Source organism: Python bivittatus, unplaced genomic scaffold (assembly GCF_059951505.1).
Source record: "Python bivittatus isolate LINGU-HERP-01145 unplaced genomic scaffold, Pbiv_v1 ctg000570_np1212, whole genome shotgun sequence".
Taxonomy (NCBI): Eukaryota; Metazoa; Chordata; class Lepidosauria; order Squamata; family Pythonidae; genus Python; species Python bivittatus.
Genome location: NW_028277097.1, coordinates 9361427 through 9383607, shown reverse-complemented (window position 1 = coordinate 9383607; position 22181 = coordinate 9361427). Strand labels below are relative to the sequence as shown.

At 41.5% G+C, this 22181-nt stretch overlaps 1 protein-coding gene across 3 annotated transcripts in view; it reads left to right on the top strand.

Moving 5' to 3' along the window:
* Nucleotides 1-1252: 1252 nt before the first annotated feature.
* RAI14 (retinoic acid induced 14) overlaps nt 1253-22181 on the top strand; it is a 98077-nt gene continuing 77148 nt past the window's right edge. Inside the window, exons 1-2 of one of the 3 annotated variants that reach the window (XM_088152980.1) lie at nt 1253-1586; nt 12819-12889. In XM_088152980.1, coding sequence (XP_088009106.1) covers nt 12854-12889 — 36 coding nt within the window. In that variant the 5' untranslated portion in view covers nt 1253-1586; nt 12819-12853. Of the gene's footprint in view, nt 1587-2201; nt 2467-12818; nt 12890-22181 lie in introns of those variants that run through there. The other 2 variants (XM_088152981.1, XM_007432452.4) reach the window with 2 other exon arrangements.

Sequence of the window (22181 nt, the reverse complement as noted above, 5' to 3'; positions counted from 1 at the left end):
CAATGTTATCCTCACAACAACCCTGTGAGGTAGGAAGGGCTAATATGGGCTTGGCCCAAACTCATCTGGGGAGTTTTCATGACCGAAGGTGGACTTGAATCTGGATCTCCAGGATTCTGGTGCAGCGCCTTATGACATCCTGAACTAGCTGTCTGATGCATTCACTCCCAGTTCATTAGAAGTGAAATCTATCCACCAGGGTAGACTCAGAACAGAAATTAGGCAGAAGCCTGACTGGGAATTAATTCCAACACATCTGAACAGGAAGAACAACCAGCCTTAGAACTGATGATGAAGATATTGAAGTGGTGGATACCTTCTGACTTTTAGGATCAACCCTCAACAATAAAGGAACAAACGGACAAGAAATACACCACAGACTAGCACGGGGAGCCATGAAGGCTCTGGAAAAGATATTCAGATGCTGGGATGGGTCTGTACCTACAAACATCAGAATCACGCGAGCCATGGTGTTTCCTGTGACATGCTACGGAAGCAAAAGTTGGACTTTAAAGAAGCAGGACAGGAAAAGTATTGATGCTTTTGAATTTTGGTGTTGGAGAAGATTCCTGAGAACATCGTGGTCAGCCAAGAAAACAATCCAACGGATCATCGAACAAATCAGCCCAGAGTTCTCACTCCAGGCACAAATGACTAGGCTCAAATCATCCTACTTCGGACACATGATGTGAAAACCCAGCTCTCTGGAGAAGGCTCTGATGCTGGGAAAGGTGGAAGGAAAGAGAAGAAGAGGACGACCGGCAGCAAGGGGGATGGACTCAGTTGCAATGGCGACGAGTGCACCATTGGGAGACTTGAAAGAACAGGTTAGGGAACGATCGTCACGGAGAAAATCTATCTATGGGGTCACCAGCAGGCGAGGATGACTTGATGGCCACTAACAATCAATCATCTGACCAGCATCGGATTAGGCAAATGGATTGAAAGCGAACTCGGTGCACGATGACCTGCTTCGCTGGCTTGTCAGGAGACGCCAACCCAGGCGCTCCTGGGCATTTCGATCGACTGATCTCCAAGGGAGCGCGCCCGAGCAGAGGGATGCGGGCGAACGGTCCGCCCCACCAGCAAGAGCGAATTCCCAGACCTGAGCTGCCGCCACCGCCGCTGGGGGCGCTAAAGGGCAATCCCGACTGCCAGTCGGCCGCGAAGTTCAGGGAAGGGAAGGAGAGGGAGAGGGAGAGAACGCGAGGCCGAGGGCCACGTGACCGACCTCCAGCCTGTTGGGCGAGCGCCCCAGGTCCGGCGCCACGCGGTTCCCCCAAGGCGGAGCAGCGGTGGCGGCTCCTTTCGCCGTGCTCACGTGGTTCCGCCGTGACGCCATTCCCCGCCCACTCCGGGGCATTTAGAACGCCGAGGAGTAATTCTCGAGCTTCGGCGAATGGGCGGGCGCGCGCGCGGCTCGGACTGAACGAGCAAACGAGCGAGCAGCAGCAGCAGCAGCAAAGCAACGTCTTTCCTACCTTTTGCAAGCGGCAAATCCGCCTCCTGCGTCCGAAAGCGCCGCTCGCGGCGCTGCAGCCGGAACCGGCATCAACTAGCAGCTGGGTGCAGCAGTCGTCTATGGGGTGAGTGGGGTTTGCGCGAACTTTTGGACGAGCTGCTCTCCCCCGCTGAGGATTTTCGCTGAGCCTCGGATTCCCGTAACTCCCCCCCCCCGCCTGCCTTGCTTTTTCCCCTTTTGTAGTTGGGTGTCTGGGGGGGGGGGGCAGGCTTGGCGGCCCGAGAAAGAGCGAGCGAGCGAGGCTATGAATGGCCGCATTGTCTCGCCCGCCCTCGGGAAAGCCTGAAGGTGGCTGGAGCGGAGGGCAGAAAGGGGAGCAAGATGCCCGAGCCGGTGCGCTCGTGCAACGAGGCGGCAGTGAGGCGGATTTGCCTAACCGGGAATAAGAGCTGGGAGGTGCTCCTTGCCCTAGCTTCGGTGGCTTGGACTACAACTTCCATTATCCCCGGCCCGTGGAAAGGAACGGTGGGAATTGCGGTCCAACACGCCCGGAAGGCGCTGGGTGGCGGAGGAAAGGCGAGCTGAGGGGCCGGGCAGCGAGCGGGGTACCCCGCACGTTTGATGGGGGGGCCACGGCGCCGGGAGCGCGAAGGGAGGGGGCTTCTTCCCTTTGCGGGGGCCCTTCCCCTCGAACAGAAGGGGGCGACGTCCCCGTAGGTGAAGCAGCCGTCCGCGAGCGCCTCCGCTCTGAAGGCGCGCGCTCGCCCTTTTGTTGTGCAGCCTTCGAGGCAACCTCTGGATCCTGCCGCTCGCTCAGCGGGCGCGGGGAGAGTTCCTCGGCAGGAAGGCGGCCGGGAGGTCGCGGGTTTCCCCGCGGGGAAGGGGCAGGAGAGCGCCTCCCCCCCCCCCGACCCGCTCCCGGGAGGCTCAGGGCAGCCCTCGGGTCTCGCCTCCCGCCCGACCGCTCCCGGCGCTGGGGAGGTTGACAGCTCCGCCGCTTCCACGTGAGTCATAATTTCTGGGGAAGCTGTGAGGGCTCCGGGGGGATTCGGCATTTCGGGGTGGGCCAGGAGCCTCGGGCGTTTGATGTAATTGCTGGGGCAGCCCATTCCAGCGAAGGGGTCTGCTCAGCCTGACGGGTGGTTTACGCATCCCGGGTCTAAATTCCTGCCATTTTAATGAATATACGCGAACCTTTTTTCCGGGGGCTGCTTTTACCGCTGTTTGCCAGTTCTTAATTGATTCTGCTTATTGAAACGCAGGAAATAGCTGTAAGGATGAAAAATTATCTGTAAGCTTTAGCCTGCAAAGTTGCCTGCCGGATTGTGCTGGTAAGGTGGAAGAATCCCCCATCTCTCCTTCTATGGCTTCATCACTAGAAATCTTAAAGTAAGAAATTCGGGCATCTGCAAATTGGTGGTATCAGTTATAAACCAGCAATGATTGCATGAGAAGTTTGTGCTGATTTAGGCTTTGAAAGAGGTCCGAACTTCATCAAGACTTTGGTGACTTCCTTCGGGAAGGAAGAGACACTTTAATTTTATTCAGTGGTACTTCTCTAGTCCTGGGGAGTTCCCATTTCTTCCCTTACAGAGGAGCAGTCCTGGCTTGTGAGCATTCAAACAGGAGTCATAACCTATTTCATCATGTTCTGTATGATATGCATATATCTTTTCAGAACACTTTGTCACATTCCCATGCTACGCCTAATGTTTACAAGGAGCTATAAAGTGGCTCCCTATAGTCTAAGGGAGTGTAGAGCTGTGTAGAGCTAAGCTTTAGTTTGTTGAATAAGCCACAATGGCTGGGTTCACAAAACCCAGGAAGCCACACTGGGCCTCGGAATAATGTGTGAATCTAGCCATTTTCTTTGATTCCAAAGTTACCAAGGTATGAGAAGTTATCCCCGCTTTTTCCTTTGCTATTAAATGCCAGTGGAGATGCTCGTAAGTTTCTATAAAGCTGTTTCTTGAAGATTGCTGTGTTGAGGACACAATTCCATTGCTTTCAACCATCCTTTCATTTTGCATTTCATGGTTGGCAAATAGAGTGACTCAAAGTGACAACGAGCCTAAAAGGGGGCTTGTTTGGAAGAGCTGTTCACAATACAGAACTTCTGATGGCAACTGCTGAAGTTGGAACACATCCATCCATAGAGGACCAGAGGACAATTGGTGATTGTGTCCTTATTCACTTTTTCTAAAAAAAAGTAGGCTTTATTCATTTTGAGGAGAAGGGGGTGTTTTTCTCCTTAGGTTGCATCTCCTTTCTGGTTATTTTATTGAATTGTTCCTCAAATGACTGGAATATCTAAATGTTAATGTGTGTTGAAAGTAAGACCAACTTTGACAAATGGAAACCATCTCATAAACTGCTAAGTTTTGCTGATTTAAAAAAAATCTACATCTGTTAATGCAAGAAGGTGGATGGAAAGATATGATTCATTGTGCATAGAAAGCAGCTTTTCTGATATTGCTCCTACTATGTAATTGGCAAAATACTTTGGAAACAAATCAACTGTACTGTCTATGAAATGACATACAAATTTTTGTAAATGAATAGATGCAGGAGTCTTGTCTTTTAAGAGAGGGCTAAAATTGTAGGAGTTATTTTGAATAATTCTCCTTTTGCTATCTTGTGACTGCACCATTAAAATTGTAACCTGTGGTTTGTAACCAGTGCAAATTGGCTCTAAAGAAATGACAAAAATATAGTATTGGATGAGCCTGTTAAAGCTGCACCAACCTACAGCTATTAGGTTTATCTTATTTGGTCATATTTCATTTATTCATTAGATAAACAGCCTGCCTTTCCTCCCAGAAGTTCAGGATAGCTGCCTCTTCTAATGTAATTCCCCACAACAACAGTTTTGTGAGATGTGGTTTCTTTGGTTTTGGCTTTGCACAGTGTATAAATGTAACCAATTATGACTAGTCAGAAGATCACAGTTAAAAAGTGTGGCTTAGCGACATTGTCACATGTGAACTAAATGTGGACTTGAACCTGGGTCTCCTAGTTCCAACTTAATACCTGATCTTCCATAAAACTATCTTTCATATTTAATAATTCTCTGAGTTACACAAAGCAAAGACCCTTATTTTGCTGTTGAGTAGATGTCAATTGAGCTTCTGTTCTTACACCAAGATTTTGTTCATTTTGACAGTGCTGATGTAAAAGAAATCCCTTGGACAGTTCTTTTATTTCCAGACTTGGAATATTTTTTTCTCTTACTGCCTGATTGAAAAAAAGTAGCCTACGACTTCTACAGCAGAGAAACTTGCTCAGCTGGACTCATTTCCCCTTCCCAGGCCATTCTTCCCAACTGTCCTGTTCAAAGAATTGTAGAAGTTTTTTTTATTGATCTTTATTTATTTATGGTTATTTGTCAGCCTTAGCTGATGTCATATAGCTAAGCAGGGGTGGACCTGGTTAGTACTTGGATGGGAGGCAGAGGTGTAGATTAGGCTGGGAGATTGAAAAAAAACCATTCTAAAAGAAGATAGTAGCAAATTGCATTTTTATTGTCAAGAAAACAGTATGGCTGTATCCATGTATTCATTAGGAGATAAACTCAGTAGAGGCTTTACCTATATTGCTTGCAGGCTTTTTAATCTAAAAAGATATAAATAATTGAGTAATTAAAGTTCAGTGATTAGCCTTGACTGTGTCCATACTGTGTATTGAGAAGAGCACCACAAGCCCAAATTCTATGGACGGTCTTACAGTTATTAATGGACGGTCTTGCAGATATTGCTGGTCTACAATTTATATTGCAGCATTGTCCTCTTCTGGCAATGGCTGTTTTTCTGTAGCCAGTCCACAGATCCAGTCATCATCAAATACAAAGTTATGCATGTACTTACACACGTGATAAAGCTTCCAGACCTGAGAATCTGTAACAACCTAGGACAGAGTTGTTCTCTATTATACAGTTACAGCAGGATGCCCAACCTTGTGGCCTCTGGAAAAACTAGATTCTTGTGATGGTTAGGGATTCTAGGAATTGAAATCTGACATATATCAGGAGAACCAGATTGGGGAAGGAGGAACTATAGTATAAGGGATCAAGAAAAGATAATTTCAGCTGTATCAGATGATGATGTCAATATGGAGCTGTGGACAATATTTGATGTATTATTATGTACTTTATAATGGCCAGTATCGGACACAGATTTTTTAACTTTCTGTTCCCCCTTTGTGTGGGCAAGTATTAGAGGGGTATTAGAAGCTTATGATATCAAATAATCACACTACACTAAATTTGTAAGTGTGGCTTCGGTCATAGTGGATGAATTCATAGCAACTTTAACAATATATATGAATGCAAAAATATAAAAATGGCTCATAGTTGCTTCCTATGAGTTACTGCCTTCCAGATGTGTTGGATGTTCATTTCTCATGGCCTGCTGGGAATCAAAATCCAGCACATTTCTAGGTTGCAGAATTCTGGCTTAAAGATCTCTTCTCCACCTTCCCTTAAGTAGGGAACTGTCTGATGTAATTGAAAATGAGCACTGCCCAGCTCATATTGTCCACATGAAGAGTAGGCGTGAAAGAGAATTTGGTGCTGTGTGTTGTATTTGACAAGCTTGGAAATTTAGGTTGGCAAGAGAGCAGCGTTGTTAGCGCAAGAGCAGGCCTAGGGCGAATTGATGGAACCACCTACTGCCAACAGAACTTAATTGATTTAGAGACTCAGAACAAGTATTATCTTTTAATATCAAGTGAAAGTGGCATTGGAGGTAGAGTGAAATATTTTGGCATATTCTATGTTCTGATCTTTTATATAGGCAATCATGGTGTGTTTGCTTGTATAAACGGAGTGGGGTTGCTTGTTCAGAATGTATTTCTTAGACCAATGTCATATCTACCTTCCAGAAGCTCTGGTTCTGTTAAGTGGCTTTGCCCAATTTGTTTTATCCTTGCAACAGTCTTGTAAGGAAAGTTAGGCTGAGAGATGGGGTTTGAACGTGCCTCTCCCCAGACCTAGTCCAACATTCGGAGTAGTCTGCCATGATGCTGCTGTCTCTGTCAATAATGCATAGAAAGCACATGAACGCTTGTACCTGACATTGAATGGGTTAGCTTTAATGGAAGTTCAAAATATGTTCCGTAACCGTTCTAAAAGATTGCCTTGGGAGATGAACTTGTTTAGATGTGCCCAGGAAAGCATATCCTGCTGGTTTCAAAATATAGTTCCAGTAATGTAGCAAATATAGCAGTCTGGGCCACTTCATTGTGAGTTCATCAGATTTCACCTTCTCTTCTGGAATATTCCAGCAGATCATAAGACCTCTGCAATTAATCTGCTTTTTCCTCCCACTCAGTTCTTTTCCTTTTGTGTTTTGTCTTCCAGATAATCTCTGCTCTTGGGTTTATAGACTTGGTATTGACCTCCTAAGGCCCTGGGAATTCTTCCTCTTTTTGTGGCTGACGAGCAGGATAAAAATGCTTAACAATAACCATCCTCAACTTGGTGCCATGGCTATCTTTGTTATAATGTGTAATGAAAAATCTCTAAATCACATTAAGGTAGGAAGTTATATTGACCACCAGGAGGCAGGCAGCATGTGACCAGCTTCCTCCTCTTTGGATTTCATCAGATGTCAGTAGCCAGATGTTCTATGGGTTCAAATCCCCTATTGGGAATTGAACTCACAGATGGTTGCACTTTAGATGACAAAATACAGCACATCAGCATTAAGAACTATCTAGGTCCTGGTGGTCAGCAGTTGCAGGAGAGAATACAGTATATAGAAGGTCTTGGATGGTATATACTGAAAGCAGAGAGATACAGATGTTATATTATGCCATGTCCCCATGTACGGGGTGCATCCCAGTTGCATCATGTAGAGCCTGAACTCTGCCTTTTGGATTGTTGTGCATACCACTGAAAAATAAAAAATGTGATTTTGTGACTTAATGTGTGAGAAACATTAAAAAAAAACAAACTAGGGAGTTTCACATCTAATTGGGGAAACTTGGGAGTAGTGTTTTCCAGCATGAGATTCCTTCACATGGTCAGAGAAACTGACTACATCACAGTCTCACTGGATATTTTGCTTTTGTTCCTGGGTGTGTGGTTAGATTTAAGTTTCATCTTTCCCATTTCCCCATTCCCAGTGTTCACAAGGCTGTTTCATATTTTGGATCTGAGTTTTAAAATGTTAATTTGTCACTAACTTTGTTTCTCTTACATTTTTTTACATACCACTTCTTATGCCTCATGTGCATTTCTGGGAAGGAACAATGTGCAACAACTGTATGATGTGTGTTAGGGATTTTTAATAGACTTCGGCGACAGTGCAGATAGGTATCCAGGATAAGTCACAATGATGTCACATAATTGTGCAAGTGATGTGAATTACATCATTTGTATGAATTGAAGCCTGTGACTTGCCTGATGATATCATGATGTGGGATACTCACAGATTTTTCTATCGAAGGAATTTTCATCCTGAAAGCACAGTAACAGAGTCACTTTGTGTGAGATGGGTGGCTATATAAATAGGATAAATAAAATAAAATAACTGTATGATCATTCAAGAATTAACTAATCTTGTTTGGAGATATGAGTGTCTTTAGTCTGACCTTCCCCAACTTGGCATTTTCCAGTTATTTTGGACTTTCACCTCCCATCAATTCTAACTAGCATGATCACTGGTTGTGGTGCTGCAGGATTATTGTTACTGCCAATTTGTGTATACCACCCTTCAGAGCCAAAGTTTTCTAGAGGCAGTTTGCGAATGAATTTAAAATGTAGGTAATTATGGGAGCTGATGTCAGTGTCTTTGAAGGTTGAGAAAGATTGGTTTCATGTACTTTAAAGGGAAGCTAGTTCCAGATTGGCTGTTTTACTTCATTTAAAAAAAGGTTTATTCAAATTGAAGTAGATGGTAAGAATAACTTGTATGAGTATTTCATTTGCTTTTCCTTTTAACTGAGACAAAAAATTGTATTTTTATTACTCTCTATTGTAATGATACTGATACTAAGTTTTTAAGGGCCCAAGTCTATAGAAATCCCCATTGATGAGTTGTTCTAGTGTTATCAGTTTTTTTCATGCTTGATTGTTCTTGAATGCTCACGGTTCTTTCATTTTCTTTGGCAAGTGCACATTTGCCCTGCTTCAGCACAACTCAAAGCTCCACGAATAGTGCCAGAACTGAATTCTTTAAAAGCCTCTCCCTAATGCACACAGAAAAATCTATCCCCTTATTGTTTTAAAAAGGCTTTCTTCTATAGCAAGAGGATCATGGGAATTGTGAAGTACTAATTTTCTTGTCTCTGCAGTGGGAAGGTACAGAAAATGTGCAGGCCATGCTTGGTTATATATAACCCTCTAAGCTTGGAAATCTGGTGCTCCTCTAGTTGATTAAGAAAACCCTCTTAATGATGGGCAAGTCACATGTGATGTAAGGGCTTTTGTATTGCAAAGACCCAGGTTTGGGTGCACGCTCAGGGTGTGTCCTGCATCTGTACACAGACAAGTGCTGCAAGTCCTCCCTGGTCAGTTACCTATTGTTGAATCTTAGTTTTACCATCCTTGAAAATCTTCCAAAGGAGGAAGGTGGGACATTTTACTTGTCAGAACACGAACAGTTAATTTATATGGGGAAGACAAAGGAGATGCTGCATAAATCTGGTTCCTGTGTCCTGGGGTTATTAAGCCACTAAGAAACTCCTGCCTTCATTGTCCATTTCTGGAACAGCTTGCAACTGCAGGTGGCCCCCAAGTCCCCTTTTTGTATGCTCTAGAATTGCATCACCAAAAAGAGCAACTGTTTTTAAGTTTTTTTCCTTCAAGCGTTTTGGAAGTGTTTTGAGTTCAGAATAGCTCTGTTGGAGCTTAAAACGCTTACAGAAGGTTGGATTTTCTTTTCAAAGTAAAGCAGCTTTGTCAAACTTGAAACATTCAGAACTCATAACATTTTGCATGCTCCTCATTGGAAGAACCCCATTGCTTTCTTAAAAAGTTTAAAGAGAGCTTTTTCTTTCTCCTTGGTTACCCTTTTTAGGGCAGCTCATGATTGGCACCCTGTTTCATGAAAGCTGTGAATGCTGCATGCAGAAGCTTCTGCATATGACTAAATAAATTCTCCAAAGAATGAGGAAAGGTCTCCAGCCAGATTGAATTTTTTTTTTCCTGTACTGGCCAAGCATGCTGATCCATGCAAATGCCTAACTTTGCAGTAAACCTGTAAAGGAGCGCTTGTTTTTTTCCCCCTCCTAAGAGGGCAGAGGAGGCAAGGCATGTTTTAGTTGTCTTTTGGCAGTCTGTTGTTTTAGTTGGAGAGCATGTTTTTCTGCCTGCAGATGGTCACCAAATCAACTGCTGTTTTTGGTTAGAAAAGATCTCTGAGAGCAGGTCAGAAAGGATCTCTAGAGAGCCCTATCAGTCCAACTACAACATTGGACCACATAGGTAAATAAGGGCTATAAGGCAGATTCCTCCTTGGCATCCAGTATAATAACAAAGAGGACCTTCGTGGGAGGTATAGAGTGCTCTGTCTATCATTCCTCTACCTTCTTCACATGAAATTCCTTGTCACTAGACATATTTAGTGCTTGATGTCTTCTAGTAAGGATCTGCAGAGAGAATTGAGCATCGCAGGTATTCCACCACTTCCCAGATCCACCTTCATTTCTTCTTGCGTGTTCAGGTGCCACTCATGAAGTATGGAGTGCTGCAGTTACACACCTGCAGATATAAAACCAGCCTTGGGAATATAGGATGCACCTGGTCTCTAAAACAGCTGAATCTGCTTGTGAATACTCGTTTCTTGATGTAGTAAAAATCCAGAAAGTCCAGGACCAGCTTCCAAATGTTCTTTCCTTCTCTTAGAGGTCACTTGGCGCCCACACACAAAAAGCTTACAAGGTTTTTAGTTTCACTGAATTATCCTTGTTGGTTTTGTAATTCATGAATAAGTGTTTTCCTTGCCAAGCAGCACTTGACTGGTTTGGTGTGTTTAACAATGCAGGATTTTATTTTATGTTTTTGAGAGAAGAACAGGGCTAACCTCTGGCTAAAGGCATTTTCAGTGATTGTGCACTGAACAAATCAATTCTTTTGACACACAGTTTTAATCAAGTTACTTCTATTTGCAATTTTTGCAGTTTGCATATGCACACAATCCGGCTTCAGCTTTGCAAAGGTGCATTGTGATCCCAGATTTTATTCATTTTTTAAAAGTAAAGTTTAGGTGCGAAATATGCTTTAATACAAGTGTGCTCATAATAGAGCCCATATTACCTCCCAAACCACTGGGTATATTTCTCCTTTCTGCAGGGCTGGACAATGTTTTGCTCCCTTCTGCATATTTAAGGACCCCATGCCACCCTAGATATCATCTCCTGGATTGCATGCACATTAGTTTTTTAAAACCTGGCTGAAATTTCACAACATTTCAGTGTTCATGCCCAGTGTTCAGGGCAAGATGTTGGTTAAAGTGATTTTTAAAATACTTTTTATATTTTAAGAAGAGAAGTAGGAGCAAAGCTTTTGGGGGGAGGACTTATTGGACACTTATTTTACAACTTGCTTTTTTTTAAAAAAAAAAAAAAAAGTAGAAAACAGTGCCTCTGAAATTTGGCAGGGGAGAGCTCCAAGAGCTGCATGATGGGCGGCGGGGGTGGGGATTACTGGCAGATCGCAAGTTGCCTACTTCCAGTATCGCTTTATTTGATAGAGGTATCTCTGCAAGTATCCCATCAGAACTTCTCAAAATTGCCATATTTAATATGGATATTCAGAATGTCAAAGAGATGGCAAGATTAGCTTTGTGTACTATGTGAACCTATCCAAGGCCTAGAAAGCCTGTTAATAAAAGAGGTTGGGGGTGGGGGGGGAACTGTACAACACTTAATTCTGTTGTGTTATTATCTATCTGTAACTGTGTGTTGTAAAGATTTATGGATCTTGCCTTCAACCAAAGGAAGATTTCAAGGTGGTATATTTAAAAATGAGACATTCAGTTCAATAAGGTCATGTAAAGTCCAATCCCAATATATTAAAATCACCTAAGAAAACACAAATATAAAATGTCTAGATGAATTAAGTTGTCTATGTAAGCAGAAGCTAATATTTCTCAAGGCACAAATACTGTGTTATTTCCTACACTGTAAAATGACAAATGGTCGGGACAGGGGACTTCTTGAGAGCTATGCATTTCAGAGCAACAAATCTTGCAACAACAATTATTGTTCAGGGTGCACCTAGGTTTCTCTAGGGCCTAGGTTTCCATGTTGGGACCCTCTGTTCAGAATACCAGATACCTTCTGATCTGCTACTAAATACTCTTTCCATGTTGATGGAGTCAAGTGTCATCTGTTCCAGCCTAGAGCTCTTGAAAGCTCCCAATTCTGCCCAGTACAGGTGGCATATTCATAGATGGAGCTGCATAGTTGGACATGTGTTCTTCAGTAACACACAAAACAATTACTTACGGCTTTACCTTCTTATTTTCCCTACTTTACTAAAACAGCTTTCCCAACTTGGCAACCTCAGGAGCTGTTAGAACTGCAGACTTCCTGTCTTGCTGGGGAATTCTAGGAGCTGTAGTCTTAGTACTTGTGGAAGACATTAGATTGGGCAAAGGTGTGCTGGACGTTTTGTGTAAATGAGAAAGGTTCAATATGACCAAGAGGCGTTCACCCAGGAGATGATGTTGTGGAAGAGAAGCCCTTGGCCATGTTAAGTTGTAGCTGCAACTGACATGGAGTTAGCTGACAGGAAGCAGCCAAGTTGGGTGTTATACATTCTGCTACAATTGAGCAAGATAAGAAGAGGCACACCTTGCTGTGGGTTACTTTAGGCAACTAACCCTCTATATAACATGGCATATAAAACTGATGAATACTTTACCAGGCACACTATTAAATGCATTACACCTTGATGGGGGACATAAAAAAACAATTCTTTTAGAAATTTCATTATTTTACACAGATGGTATATTCTTTGGAGAACAATGCCAAGGGGTTATAATCACGAAAAGAAGATTGTACTCTTTTCCTGCTGGATTACAAAGAACTGGTAGAGCAAAAAGCAGGAGATTTTGTCATACTTATCCAGCTTTGCTGCAAGTACTTTGAAAATGCAGAAAAAGTAGATGTAAAAGTAGATCTCTTTCTCCATTGTTGCACAGAAATGTCAATGCATATAAACTTCCTTTTTTTTTTTTTTTGCTATTTAATACTGTAGGTGAAATTGAGAAATAGATTTGGGTATTATTTTTGCTTAAACTAACCGTATATTCCATATAAGAAAATGAGGCTGATGCTCATTAAACTTCAACCAAATGTAGCTAGAAGCGAACATATTCTTTACACCCCTCTTTTTTTTCCTCCTACTTAGGTGCTGAAAACGTGTAAGCTTTGAATGGAAAAAGCATGAAGAGTTTGAAAGCCAAGTTCAGGAAGAGTGATGTAAGTATTCAGTGGCTCAGTTTGGCTAACTCTCATCTGTTAGCTTTTGGTATAGAAACATTCTTTCACTTCCAAGTTGATAAAGCTGAAGGTTAATAAACTACAAGGGCAGGAGTGGTAAAGCTTGTAAAATGAGACTGGAAGGAGTAATAGAATGACAAATTGCTTCTGTTCTAGACAAATATTATGAATTAATTTACTAGGATCAAATCACAGGCCACCTAGTCAACTTTAGTTGATCTCAAAAAGCTAAGCTGGATCAGACCTGGTTAGTTCTTGAATGGGAGACCAAGGAAACACAGGACTGAGCTAGACTAGGAAGTCAAGAAAATGTCCTTGAAGTGGCAAAACAGTTCCATATTGTTGCCAAGAAAACTATAGCCACCAGGAGTCAAACTTGATTTGAAGGAGATTTTTATTGGATTGTGTACAATCCGTATTCAGCTTGAAGTACGAAAAAGATATATTTGTGTGGGCTTGAATGGCTCAGCAATCTAGGACTTGACTTAAACTAATCCACTTTATCATTTAATCTGAAAAATGCTGTTATTGCTCCAACTTTGCTACCTGTCACACCAGGATATGGCCTTAACCCCTGAGAACCCCATGTTTGGAAAAGGATTGGATAGTGGAGCATGTGCACTAGATTCAATGTGATGAGCTGCTCCATTTCAACAATTCACAGTTGGTTGGGTTTGCACATCTTGCTTACTCGTAACTCATGGTGTACAGATCATAATGGCTGACCCTTGGTCCAAGTCAAGTGCAATACATGATGGCTTAACGTGTGTGAATCCACCCACATCAGGATTGTCCCAATTAGGCTTTTCTGGCTTATCTTAAATGAAGAGCAGGAAATACATATTTAAAGTTAGGCAGAAATGACTGCATTTGTAGAAGCCCATCTTTCTGTTGGTCAAGGCTTTTCCTGTGTTTATCCTTTTGAGAACAACTGGTAGGAATCAGCCATTCTTACTGCAGGAGCTGATAATGTCCACTATTGGCTCTCTTCCATATCTGGAAGACTCAGTTGGGACCAGCTTCTGCTTGTCACAAGACAGAATTGAGGAGGGCCTGGGCATATTCATTCCTCAGTACTGCACCCCATCACGTCGTCCTGTTAATGCCTTTGTCTTAGCTATCTGCCTCTGCTTGTCAGGAAGCAGCCACCCTCTTAGGCCAGGCATTGAATAATAGGTGGGCTGTCTTGAAATCTTGCTCAGTCACTGGACTCCTTCAGATGGTGGCCACTGCAGTTTATTTGGTACTTTGTAAAATGAAACTGATGAGCCATAGGTAGGGTTGCTGCAGGGGCTATGAAAAAATTGCCTTCCAGATTATTGCTACGCATTACAAGCATTCCATAATATTTAACTTTTATTTCTATTTTGGGTATGAGCAACAGTTTTGCATTCATTCATGCAAACTGTGTCTGGGTGACAGTTTTTACAGCTAAAGAGAAGAGAAAGTCTTGCTTCTGCAGGAAGGCTGTTTAGTGATAATACATGCTGTTTTTTCCCCTTGCGCCACAGATTGATGCTTCCATGCAGATCTTTGGCATTCTTTCCTGCCAAACAATGTCTAGCTCTAAGAATAAGCCAAAGTTCTTCAGCAGGCAATTTTGTTTTTTGTTTTTTTTACCCCTTTCTTTTTGGCTTATTAGAAAAGCAATAATCAAGGGATTCCAGTGCAGTGCTGTGTTAAACAACCAACAAATAGAGATCCCTATTCTTTGCTATTCCTGCTATGCAGAAGGAAGTGGTGGGAGTGAGGAAACCATGGGCCCAAGCCCCCTTGCTCCTGCAAAGCAGCTCAGGCTGGTTGGAATGAGGCTCTGGCATCACGTTTTATAAAGAATTTTTGAGATACTATTCTCTAGGTTGAAGGAAGAGTCAAAACCCACTGGTTTACTTTTAAACTCATTGATTGGTTGATCTCTTTCTTTGAAGTGTCTGAGGAAGAAGGCTTTTAACAAGCCAAAGGGGCATTTTCCAGTCTGCTGTCATGCCTGGTGCTTGTAAAATTTTGCTGTTTCTAAGTTGAAAGGGAAAGAGATAGGGAATTACTCATATCAGTTTGGGTAATGCAGTGGGTTTTTTTTTTAAAGTAAAGCATTTTAATATCCTATAGAAGACACCCCCCTCCCCCCAGTTATTGTCTGTTGCTGTTTTTCCTGCTTCTTTCTAATTCCTCCTCTAAGTTGATCTTTTCCTGAAGCTCTTGGCATATAACCTGCTCATTTTCATGTCTGCTTGTAATCTGGCCTAAACTGAAACATCTGCATATTGTTTCCATGTTGACTCTTTCCTCCACTCTCCTGTTTCCCCTTGGTTGTTTTTTAAGATTGTAAACTCCTTGAAGCAAGAGTTCTTTCCCCTTATGTGTGGTTCTAAAAAAAGTACGTGAAGTGCATTATAGAAATGAATGTTAACATATGCCAGGGTAGTAACATTGCAGCCAGGCACCAGGGTACCCCCAAAATCTTCATTGGTATCACCAGGATTTTTATTTCACCTCTACTTTTTAAAAAATAAAATGAAAAAAAATTGAACAGTAGCATGTTGCAAGGTGGCCATCTGTAGCATCATCTTTATTTGCCCAAATGCCTTGAGATCCCACAGAACTTTCACTGGAACAGTAGAGAGCATAGGGGCTATTTTCCTTCTAGTGAATAATGCATAGCTAATCTGGTAAGTGACCTTTTGTCTTGGGACTGGCCATATGGTAATGATATGTGGGGATGACCTTGGAAAGCATTTCAGAAGGGACCCTCTTGTCCGGAGAGGCTCCACTGGCCTGGGCTTGTCACCAGTTGCAGGTCTCTGCTGCAACATCATCTCCGCTCCTTCAGAGACATTTTACTCTGCCATTTTTTTTCACCCAGAAGCCCTCACTTTGACTTTATTGTAAGATTACATTAACAGAATCTTGCAAGACTAGTATTTCTTCCCTCCTTTCCTTTTGCTCTCTGGAAGACTAGGGAGGGTCTCTTCTGAAATTTTTCCCACACCCTCGCTCCTCCTGTGGGCTGAGATACCTTTTACACACCGGTTGTCCAGCCTGCCGCTCTCCCTCCTGTCTCCCAATGTCATTCCCACATACCATTACACATGCCTACTGTGGCTCCCATTTTGTGAGTAGGCCCATGACAGCCATTTGTGACTTGCTCACAACAGGCTATCAAAATTCCAAATCTGGTAAGTTTGCCTACTCTCTCTGTGTGTAAACATCTTGAAAGATTTTTTTTCTTTATCTGGTCCTCCTCATATTCCCTGGCATTTTCAGTTAAAAAGAATCTTTGTAAATGGAGCTGGTAAAAGTCTTCTCATATATCGCACATCAGCAAAGGCAAATGAACTTCTAGAAGGAACAGAATCCAGTTATGACTTATCAACAAGTTTTTTTGAGAGGGAACCTGTATTTTGTCACATTTACTCTTTAAATGAAAGTGGAGGCTTAAAGGCAGTAAATAAAATGAATTCAATATTATAGATTTTTATGTACGCAATTGCAGTGGCATCTTGTTAGGATCTAGTTGAGTTATGGTTGTTTACTTGGATTTGTGTGAAACAGGATTAATTTCATTGAAAGTCATTTGGATTGAAATTGAGAAGGGCAGGAAAGGCTGAGTTCATATATTGCTTTTAAATCATATTATAATTGACCTTGTTTGGATTTAGTATATTGTTCAAGTCAGCCAATTGTGGTTAATTCAGTAACCATGCTTAGGCAAACAATGGCTTAATGCTATATGAGAGCCCAATCAGTTAGAAATTAGGAGCACTAAATCAGGTGAATAGTCCTATGTTAGCCCTCCTCAATGTGGAACCCTCAAGATGTGTTAGGAATATAACTTCCAGACTTCCAAGCCAACATTGAAGAGGCTTGGAATTGTGGCCTTGATTCATCTCAAGGCCACCAGCTTGGAGAAGAATGCCTTATCCAGCATTTTGTTCCATCTGTATCCAACCAGATGTTTCAGGTAACCCAATAAATACAGTACAAATGCAACTCTATCGTCAACATGTCATATTGCCTCTTGCTGTAAAGTTAATAATATAGCTACTGATAAGAAGTACAATAGAGGAGGCAGAGATTTATACTGAAGAACATTTAGATTGATTTTTCCTTCCACTCATTTCTTCATTCCTTAGTGGTATTATCTAAAGAGCAAGATTGTGCTTTTACATAAACATCCCAACATTGTTCCAAGGAATAGCCAGAGAAAGCTGCATGACTTTGAGGTTAACCACAGAACTATCCAAGCAGACTCTGAAGCTAGTCCAAACTATGCTTTTTAAATACTTGGGACACTTTTGAACTTAGATAATAGTGGCTAAGTTATTATCAATGGTTTTTTAATTCTCTAATATACTATAGACTTGGAATAATGCCCATAGCAAATATTTGAAATTCTTTCAGCTACCTTTGAATGGAGGTAGCCCTATTGCCCTAAAGCAGTGATGAAACGTTTATATACCTCATTCACCGTGTACTGTTTTGTCATAAGTGTGTTAATTCAAACTCTGTTAAGTTCATTCTGGGGGAGGAATTTATAGAAGCCTGGTTGACACTCTGTCTTTGGGATGACCCCAAGGGTTCAAATATTGTTTTAATAGATATTTAGCTGTGAATTTTTTTTATACTCTTGTCACATTGCTAATTGAAAGATTGCTTTTCTTCTGTTGTATGGTGCCATTTGTCTCTGCTAGACAAAATCCCTCTTCTGAAGGGAGACGATCAGACATGTGACTCTAGAGAGGGACAGAAGTAGTTACAACTGCTAGATCTTTTCTGGAGTTGTATATGTTTTCTAGCTCAGCGAGGGGTTGAGTCTTCCACATGCACGGCCTTTCTTGTGCACTAACATGATGGCTGTTTGAGAATAAAAGCAGAGTTTTGCATTTGGAATTGAGTTACCACAATGTATTGCTCTACAGCAATGATAGTCACACTGTGATTTGGGATCACCATGTGGTCCACTGCAGCCTCTCTGCCTTTATCAGCCAAAGTCTGCTCATTGCCCCTTCCTACCCAAATATACTGTCAATGATCTGGCTGGGCAAAATCATTCAACAACTCATCCCCCTCTTTCTTGCATCCACCAGCTGGGCAGAACAAAACCTGCAATTGTTGGTATTGGTTCAGGAAAATAGATCAGTGGCTGAAAACTTGTACACTGACACATACAGTTAGCAACATGAGCGTGGTACTAAAATTCTGAAAAAAATTGTGAATGGGACTTAAGTGCAGTTACCAACTTTGAGGCCACATGTCCTATGCTAAGCAGAACTATATAATCTTACACAGGTGACCCCAAAGGAAAAGTGTAAGTAGGAAATACAGTTATGAATATTGAAAAATGGTATTTAATTGAGTAGGATATCCACTTGCCTCTAGTCCCTTTGTATTCAAGAGGTTTCTACTGAGGAATGTTCTTGACCAGTAAGTTTATTATTATGGCATGGATTGTCATATAGATGAGGGAGTGGACTTGTTCTCTGAGGCACAGGAGGGCAGAGCCAGAACCTATAGGCTAAAATTATAGGAAAGTGTATTCATGGTAGGTATTAAAAGGAATTTCCTGATAGTAAGAACTGTCAACCAGTGGAATAGGTTGCTTTATGAAGTGGTATGTTCTCCTCTTCATTGGAAAACTTTGAAGAGAGGCTGAATAGCCATCCATCTAAACTATTTCAGCAGATCCTACAGTGAATGGGGTCGGATTGGATGACTGCTAAGGTCTCTCCAACCTTCGATTTAAATGTTAAATAAATGCCTGATTTTGAATTAATTTATTCGGTACAAAATTGGGTTTTAAAAAGTCTTTAAAAACAGAGGGGATGAGAAGGTATATATAACACATAAATATAACAGTGATTACTATTCTGTTCCCTGAAAAGCATGAACTTCCTTAAAGATGGAAATGGGGTGGGGGGCAGGGAGGGTTTGCTTAATTGCATGGTCCCTGCATTTTCCAATTTTTTATTTAGTAGTCCAAGTTCTCCAAACTTTGCAGAAAGTTTGTGAACTACTACTCTCTAGTTTGCCACTCCAGTTCTACTCTTCAAGATCAAGTTAGAAATGTACAGTGCTACTTTAGCAAGATACTGATAGTATGTTGAGTATCATGGCGAACTCGGCCAGTTATAGGGTGGCTATGCGCTCCAGAGAAGAACAGTCTTTTGAATCTACTGCAGATGCAATGTGCTTATTTGCCATTAGTTCTCTACATGTTGAACCCAGTTGTAGCAGTTATTTTTACTTCCCCATCATTCTCATATATCTTTGAAATAAGTAATGTACAGCAGGTGGGCCACGTGTAACCACAGAGCTTCTTTTGTTCTACAGTATACTTTCAGAAAAATAGAGGAAAAAAGTCACGCTCAGACCAAGTGCATGAAAATCTGTTTCTAGTATGTAAATTTTAAATGAGCTGTATTAACTGAAGAGTAGGGGAAAAAAAGAAGAAAAATGTTCTCTTGTTTAATAGGAGAAACAAATGCTTTTTCCCCGTAGGTTTGAGTTGAGAGTAAGAGTCTGAGGGACAGCTGGCTCTGATCTTATCGGCACCTCTTATAAAAGACTTCCTTTTAATCCAGCCAGAATAAATTCCTTGGTTTTTATTTACTGAAGATTGGACTTGATTTATTAAAACAGCTCCTGGCCTTTAAAAATTCCAATGTTATGGAGTCAAAATAAATCTGTAATCCCAGACTGGCATAGAAAGGAGGCTGATTCTGTTTGAGAAATACAAAGTTCTGGTTATGGAAGGAAAATAAGAAGAAAAGAAGTGAGTGAAAGCAAATGATTAATCAAGTGATTCAAATTGGGTTGTAGCAAGCTTTCATTGAAACATGCAGTGTAGACTTTTCAGGTTGGCCACCCTAAGCATAGGTCATATTTTAGAGTACACGTGTTTCCCAAAAATAGTTTTTTGAGAATCTTTTTAATTTTATCACTGCTATATCATATTACCATAGAACATGCAATAATTAATGTTTTATGAGTGGTGGATACATTGGACCATGGTAATTCTAGTTGGAATCACATGGAGTAGTTCACTGGTAACACACCAACCCCTTTTTTCATTTTCTTCTGTCAAAACTATTAGAAAACTCAAGCTGGGAAGCAAGTGAGTTCTCTTAGTTGCCTTTAAGGAGTGTTTACTCAAGAGTTGGAGACAGATGGCTCATCTTCCAGTCACTGCTTGCAAAAGCCGAGTCTCCCATCTTTATTCTTCTACTATAAACTTGGCCTGAATGATCTAACTGCCCTGGAGGTGGGGGAAGGAGACAGATTGACTTCTGAAGGCGTAATTAGCAATTAGTGTAACCCCAAAATCTGACTGGGGAAAGATAATATATGATAGTAAAGGAAATACATTGATAGTAAACAAATTCCATATCACCGTATTGGTGTACTTGAATTTATATGAAGTCATCTTACTACAGGTAGTCCTTGAATTATGACCATTTGTTTAGAAACCATTTGAAGTTACGATGGTGCTGAAAAAAGTGACTCACAATCAGTTCTCGCACTTACGACTGTCATGGCATTCCCATGGTGATGTGATCAAAGTTCAGGCACTTGGCAACTGGCATGCATTTATGACAGTTGCAGCATCCCAGGGTCACATGATTGCAATTTGTAACCTTCCCAGCTGGCTTCTGACAAGCAAAATCAGCAGGGAACCATGTGATTTGCTTAATGACCACATGATTCACTTAATGACCATGTGTTTCACTTAATGACCACTGCAAAAATATTGTAAAATTGGGTGCAGTCACTTGATGCCTCCCTTAACGACTGCACCACTTAACAATGAATTTTCCAGTCCCTATTGTGGTCATAAGTCGAGGACTACCTGTATAACCAACACATTTGTGTTTGGATCTTTTAAGCATTCAAAGGAGCCCCTTCTCTCAAAAAATAACTAGCAATTCATAATGAGCTTTTTGCTGTGCTTTGTGTTGTTTGATTAAAATGATCATGTTTAATAGTTTGGAAGCAATTCATTTTGGACATAATTTCACATATACAAGATGTTCATCTTTTTCAATAAATCAGTGCAAGACTGGGAAGAGCTGGCAGGGATGTGGCTAATCTCCTCTCGCGGTGTCTTCTGTATCTCAAGAGGACACTGGCTGGGTTGGTGGAAGAGGCATATGAAATGGGGCTGCTATTAAAATTTCAGGCTTCCCAGATGTCTTCTGTGAAATCTTATTTCAAAGTTATCTAAGCAGAAGTAAGATCCATCACTTTCATCAACACGATGAAAGCAGCATCATGATGCAAGGTCCGCCAAGGACAGCACTTATATTGCATTGGGGCAACCTTGCTTTCGTCAATCTTTGGGACCGCTGCTGCATCTAAGCAGTATTATTAAAAATCCTCCAGAAACAAGTTAAAAGTCAATGCTATTGTAACTTGGTATATGAATTTGCAGAGGGAACGTAATTCCTTTCTAAAAATACAGTGGAATTCATATAAATATGTAGCTTTCTGTTGTTATTAGAGGCAAAGGCTTGGAATATGGGATCAACCAAAGTGTACTGCTGGGATTTAGGGCTTAAACTAGAAAGCTACATGCACAAAGTTGCAGCTCAGAATTGATTCAAAGCATTTTGCTTCCTGATCTGGAAGAGCAAGAGGGCGTCCCCTCCCCTTCTATATACAAAAGCTAGCTTGATTAGCACTTAAAATTTATATCACACTGGCTTTTCCAACTCAGTTTTCTTACAAAGGGGAACAGTTGAGGAGTTCAAGAGATAGGTAGGAAGTTGAAGAGTCTACCACCACAGTCCCCAGCATCTACCACTTAAGGCAGTTGCCTCACACTACTTAATGACAGGGTTAGCTCTGCTTGGGCCTAATTTAATGAACAATCTGATTTAGTATATATTTCAGGCATTGGCAAAAGCAGGCGTGATGAGTAGATACCAGCAATTTTTGCAGTTGATTTGGGTCAAACCAGAGTGAATTCAGTTTGCTTACCTTTTGTCCATGTTCAGTCAACAGTGCAGTACTTGCCCTTCAGATTCAAATCCAGGTTTAAATTCTCTCTTCAAAAACTGATTAAAGAAGATATCCTTATCTAGTAAGAAAGTAATTTTGCACATGTAAGTTTTAAGTACTTATGCACAAGTGAAAGCAAGTACTCATGGTGTCGCAAGCAAATAGAGCCATACAAGATCCATTAATTACCAAAACAAGTGACAGATGGGAATTATCCTTTGCACCCAAAAGAGATGACCTTCTAGCCCATTACATTACATTACAGACAGCAGAA